The following is a 6,580-nucleotide window of genomic DNA, read 5'->3' on the forward strand; positions in this document are numbered from 1 at the left end:
CGATGGCTGACTCATCAAATATAATTAATTAGAATTTTAGTGTAAAGTCAAATTGCAAAATTAAAGAATTTGGTAGAAGTATGTTTTATTAATATTATATTATAAATATGCATACACTGTCCAATTATTAACAACATTATGTTTTACAATAATATATATAATACATATATGGAGTATAATTAACTGACACAGACCCAACTACATAATTGTCAGATTGATGTAGTAGCCCAGCATGCTGATTCATTTCTAGATTTTGTCCTTGGTTCATTGATAGTATTATCTACATTTTGTCACTTTTCGAAATTTTTTTCTTGTAATTTGGGGCCACTCACTAGGGTCGAACCCACGCTTTCCAATTCTGATTCATGCTTGACTAGATACTTGAACTTTATCCATAAATTTAGGCTTTGTTATAGTTGGAGGTTTATAACATGCTTAATAATTTTTTATGTCATCATTAGATTTTATTTGGTACAAATCTCAGTCAAAATATGTTAATTTAGATATCACATGCCTCCTACATTCTGTATTTCATATAATAAACCGTTGTTGTCATTTAATAAATTATATATACATGTGCTAATATCAAAATCCTAGTGCTATATTCAACTTCACTACAAGTCCATAATATATCGAATTAAATTATGAAAAATTCTAATACAAGTCCAGAATATATCGAATTAAATGATATAATTAGAAACCCTTGATGAAATTCTAATTGCAATCAATAAATTAAGAGTAGATGAAAGTGATAAACTCTAATTTAAGTGGATGTACTGTACATCTAAATATAGCATTAATGACATAAAGTAGTACTCATAAGTCAAGAATGAAGGGTGCAATCAATTAGTACCTCTTTTCTACTGAAATCATGATCAAAAGAAAAATGATTGGCATACATACATAATTTAATCTGAATCTAATATCTATGAGCTCCAGCTGGAGGCAGCAACCAGGTTGTTTGGAGCGCAATTATTTCCAAATAAAATGATTTTTGGATAAGAGAAAAACAACCCTCGTGATGAACGAAATTCAAATAAAACACGGGGCCATGGTTATCACATACATGATACAACAGGTGCCCCAATTTCATTATCTACAAAAACTATCTATATATGTGATTGATGAAATTGAGGATGCTGCTAAGCGACATTTGGATTGATACAGTCAGTTCCCCATCACGCAATCATGCTATCCATGAATTTTGCATTTTCTGCACAATTATTTTTCTACAGGTTCATCATTTTTTATATGATTTCAAACGTGCACATCTGTCATTGCATTACATATATCTCTAAATTATATTTTCATTATTATTATTATTATTATTATTATTAATTCATACCGTATTAGATTTGATATGTCCGATCAAAACCGACCCCAAATAATTTCCCAACCAAAATTACAATCATCAGTTTTGAAGAGATATCTTTGTGATAACTCGAACCAGAGACCTTTGATCTCAAGCATTAACCTCTCTACCGTTTGGCCAATTCACACACACTTTGTTGGTTTGAATTTGGATTGCATTCACCCCTACTCACGGCTATAATATGAATTCTATATTTGTAAAAGAATTAATTGCCTTTAAAATCAAGTAGTTTAATTAAGTTCTAGTTTATCCCACTCCTATCAAATTTTGAATAACAAATCATAAAGTTTCAAAAATTCTCAATTGTCCCATTGACCAATTTATTTTGTTTTAACACCTCTCAAAAAGATTTCGTTTAGTCGTCCATGTTATCACATTAACACACATTTATATCAATATTTATCGGCGCCACCAAAAAATTTAAATATATTCATCAATTTAGCATCAAATTTACCCCCAAAAATGATATCATTAGACAATGAGATTTTTTAAAACTTTACAAAACTAGAATTTAACAAAATTTCATGCTTTTATACGCAGTTAACTCTTTATAAAGTAAATCAATTAAATTAAATATTTTATTTGAATAATTGAACACGTCATGAATATTTCAGCCCACACACTAATCATCCAATCAAATAAATGTCACTCCAACTTTAAATTAATTATTTAATCATTCTTCAATCCTCATCTAGTAATTAGTCCACAAAACTAAACTATATGACCAATAAATATATAGAGCATCATTTTCAAAGACAAATGCTCTCTTATCTCTAATTAATTCCATAATGAAAATCATGGTACATATATTTGGGCTGAATTGGCTCCAGATCTGTTGACCCGACGAAAACTGATCGGGCCGGCCCTTGCAAACTAGAAAATTTTAGAATCCGTCCACTTTCACTGGGTTGTGGGATATAGGACTGGTAGCCAGAAAAAAGTTCTTCCTCAAAACCGGGCCGGGCCGATCATTTCGACAACTTCACATGTTAAATTCAAATATCGCATTTTATCAATAATGTGCCTGGAACTGTCTATATTTCCCCAGAGATAAACACACACAAACTTTTACAGCAAATTGCAAGATTTCTGAATGCAAAAACGATTTCATAAACTATACAAGCAGGGCAGGATATACTGGCTGAGCAAGACATAGTGATTTGTGAATACATGAAACTTCAAAACGGATAGATTTGTTTAAGCAAAATACCAGCAGCAAAAGGAAGTGTTGTTTGCTCACTTCACTCAAAAACATGCCCAAGCTTAACAAAAAAAAAACCCTTCGTTGGAACTAGTCGATCACCTTCCCTCCTCGGAAGTTCTCGCCCCACGCAACAAAGCTGTCTTGAGACTCAAACTCCTGCACGAATTTAAGTGCATCGAGTTCTAAGTTCATAACAGAAATGGTTAGACGCAAAGACACAAATTCAGATTAAAAAGGCTTACGAGTTGGCTCAAGCGAAAATCTGGAGGGGTGTCGTTTAAGAGTTGGCTCAAGCGAAAATCGGAAGGGGTGAGTTCAATGTTTTCTGCATCGGTAGCCATATTCTGGCACTCCTCCAAGTCCCTCTTCAAGTCCTCTGGTCCTAAATGAGCGTATTCGCCTAGTAGAGCTTTACCTTTCTTCTGTCCTTGACCATCTCCATTGGCATCCCTGCCTGGAGACTGGCTTTGCAGAAACTCGTCGCAAAGGGATAGCCCTTCCACAAGCTGCTGTGAACTCAGCAAATACTGCGACTCATTTTCCCACCATTTGTTCCCTTCAGCATCATCTCCGTCATTGTTGTCTGCCATCGCTTTATCAGCATCATTCTCCACATCTTCGTGATGTTGATCATCGGCTTTCCCAAGGGGAGTTTCAATCGCGTCTTCCATAATATTTTCATCATTCTAGATGGCGAGTATTTGAAACAAGAGAGGCAACACATGTAAAATCTTTATAATGGTATCATGAGATAACAGTGATTGCATTGCATGAGTTTAGTCTACCTCAATGGTGAGGGGAACAGTGGAATCTTGCAACGCCTCGTGATTGGAGAGTCTCGTCTCTGGACGAGGCTCGGGAGTCACAGACTTTGGGGTGACCGGATCCACCTTAGGAGTCGTCAAGTGAATGGCTGCTTCGGGAACATCTTCTTCACCCCTCTCGATCTGTTTGGTTTGTTGCTGCTGCTGATAAAATATTTTGGAGATCACGTATTCGCCTTCCTTCTCGTCTTCCTCAGTACCCAGGTGATACTGATGCATCACCCAATTAGTCTTCTCAGCCTTGCCTCCTCTCGCTGGGCTTATGTACAAAACCATAATCTTCTTACATCCTTTCTGTACACCGTCGAGTAGCACAGGTTTCGTGCGGCCAGTCTTGTGCCAACGAACATCACCAGAATTGTCGCCATGGATCTTTCTACGCTTTCTTGTCCCAGTACTATATGCTTTGATTGCTCTGTGGAAAAAGTGTGACACGCTTCCGTCCTGCTTTACACCTGCGTTTTTGTTGTGACAAATATAGCTTGCAGTGTCATGACTTATGCCTCCCGGGGGAGATAGAAAACAATAGAAGAAGTAGATTGCGACGTATACCAGGCAAATTTTGAGGATGGGCATAACAAATGCCGTCTTCTTCTTCAACAGTCGGAACGAATTCATCAATAAAGGGATGAGGGTTGAAATCCTGAATACCAGCCTTTGCAAGTAAATGCCAGATAATCTCTTGATCGGTAGGATCAAATTTCACACCACGAGGCAATCCCGGCCATGCATGAGGAGCCTGACAAGTGATGAAAATCGGTCAAAATGCTACTCCATTAAAGGGCAATAACGTACTCAATCAGCTATAGGCATAGTTTTGAACATACATTATATGAGAAATAGCATGTCAATTGAGTAACTGAGCAGAAATAAGGCAAGAAAAATTTCATCAAAACGCAACATACATCACTGTTGTCAATGACATGACTGCAATTTGGGCAACTTTTAGTTGGGTTGCTTTTCCACTGGATTTCTTGTGGATCAACTGCACCAGACGCACTCCTAATTTTAGTAGCAATTCTGTTCGGGTCAACCAGCCACGATGGCCTGCACGTCTCAAAAAAAGAATGTTTTGATCATCACATGACCAAGCTAAGGCGAAGCAGCATGATTCTCAAATCAATTGGAGAGACATTGGCATGGATATAAAATAATTCAGACCAAGTAATTAATACAGTTTATAAGAATCAATTGTCAGCAGAATCAAAACAAGAACACGTCTTGACAATTGCAATTTGGCTTTGCAAAAGACTTGCCTACACAAAAAGCTACAAAAAACCTGACAGAATCAGTAAAGCGAGTTCCACAACTATATTCCGTTCGTAGAAACTAATTATAACCTAATGCTTTGTCAACATACAATACAAATAACCTCGGAAATGCTACCAACTATGGTCATGTCTTCTGCTCACAGAAGTTCGCTCACAAGCAAGTAACCTAAGTGAGACGGAATTTGTCTCACAAGGATGAAGAATAACCCACAAGCATTACAGGCTCAGATCTATTTAAACTTCAGTCCAACATTGTATAAATTTAGCACAAACACTCTACATCCACGACCCTAATCATAAGTTCCGTCCTGACTCTAACCAGATTGAATTGATACTAAAAAAGCAACAAGCAAACTTCATCCTGTGTTTAATAGCTGAGAAAAACCATCAATTCTCAAAGAGTTTCTCCTTTAACTATCACAAACAGCATAACAAGTAAATAAACACGGAATTGGATTAATGCATCAAAGAATCCCACAACGCAATATTAATGAAACTCATTTTAAATCAAACAATGTGAGCAGACAGAACCAAGACTTTCACTTTAAAGCTTATAACTATCAAATTCTAGATATAACCAAGAAAATGAGATAAACTAAATACACCCATTGCCCTAAATCAGTAAATCTTAGGGCTTAGTACAAAATAAGTGAGTAATAGCATAGGGCGAAAGGGTCAACGAAAACCCAATAACTATAATAATAAGTGAAAACCCTCGACTATAAGCTAGAAATTTTCACAATCAACACGACGCAACTCAACTTATACTACACTGATACAATAAAGATCAAAACTTTTAATTATACGGCTCGAAAACATAGCAGCTTTCTGCAAAAATAGAATCTTGCCGCGAGCCGCTTCAAGATTCAACAACCGCAGAAGGTAGCTAACTATACAATAGCATTGTCCAAGAACCAAAAAAAGGGGGAAAACCTAAACTGAATCCTCACAAAATGTAAAACAAGAATTGGAGTTTTGGGCATACCTGGCCATAGTGAAATGCTCTGTGAGAATCAAAATAAACACCAAAAACTTCTACGGAGTACTACTTATTTGAATACGAATTTGGGGATGTTGTCCAATAAAGTCTGATTTGTCTTGAATATTGTGAAGTGAATTGTCTCTGAAAATATCCCACTCACTAGTTTCAATACTATACATTTTTTTTAATCTTTTCTAATATGGGTGTCGACTTTCAAAGGCAACTTACTGTTCTACTGATTTGACGTGGGAACATAGTACGACAATTCGTTTCCTTTTTATCTTCATTTTAAAAAAAAAAAGGTTTGTGGGGAATTTGAGAAGACTCGGTCCAACTATACTACTACTACTAATAGTAGTTTCTTTGATTAATCACCAAGATTATACTACTACTATTATCTTCATAATAATAGTTTGATTAATCACCAAGATTATACTACTAGTATTACATTTAATGCATTTAAAAAGTGTGTAGCAAAATGTTGTACGTATATGTTTGAGTGGGCGGAGGGAATAATTTATGAATTTTCATATAATGATGACGACACGTTATTTTATTGCGGATGATTAAGAAATCAAAACTTTGAGCAATGAGTGTAATTTGATAGTAGATATAGCAAATGCAATATAGATGCAGCAAATCATAAGTAAAGTATTTAGACTAATAGAAAAAAAGTATTTTAATGCAAAATTTATAAAATAGGAAAAATTAAAAAAAAATAGTGAAAATAGTGTTAATAAATTGCAGTATCTATGTTATTAGTAAAGTAGTTGTTTAAAAAAAATTATATAGAACTAGTCTAATTTTAAGAGATGATACAAAATGTGAAAACTTGCCCATTTTTATAGAACTAAATGAGTGTGATATTATTATGACCTTAAGAAAAAATAATCATATTTTAATTGTTCTTTTTACAAAATATACTCT

At 35.1% G+C, this 6,580-nt stretch overlaps 1 protein-coding gene across 1 annotated transcript; it reads right to left on the reverse strand.

Moving 5' to 3' along the window:
• Positions 1 to 2,423: 2,423 nt before the first annotated feature.
• Positions 2,424 to 5,812, reverse strand: LOC125217024 (SUPPRESSOR OF GAMMA RESPONSE 1). The gene is made up of 6 exons (XM_048118845.1): positions 5,657 to 5,812; positions 4,306 to 4,447; positions 3,953 to 4,139; positions 3,362 to 3,855; positions 2,819 to 3,262; positions 2,424 to 2,732 (listed from the first exon to the last, which is right to left on the reverse strand). Exons 1-6 carry the CDS (start codon positions 5,662 to 5,664, stop codon positions 2,664 to 2,666), a joined length of 1,344 nt encoding a protein of 447 aa, XP_047974802.1. The 5' UTR covers positions 5,665 to 5,812; the 3' UTR covers positions 2,424 to 2,663.
• Positions 5,813 to 6,580: the final 768 nt, after the last annotated feature.

Source organism: Salvia hispanica, chromosome 3 (assembly GCF_023119035.1).
Source record: "Salvia hispanica cultivar TCC Black 2014 chromosome 3, UniMelb_Shisp_WGS_1.0, whole genome shotgun sequence".
NCBI classification, from domain to species: domain Eukaryota; kingdom Viridiplantae; phylum Streptophyta; class Magnoliopsida; order Lamiales; family Lamiaceae; genus Salvia; species Salvia hispanica.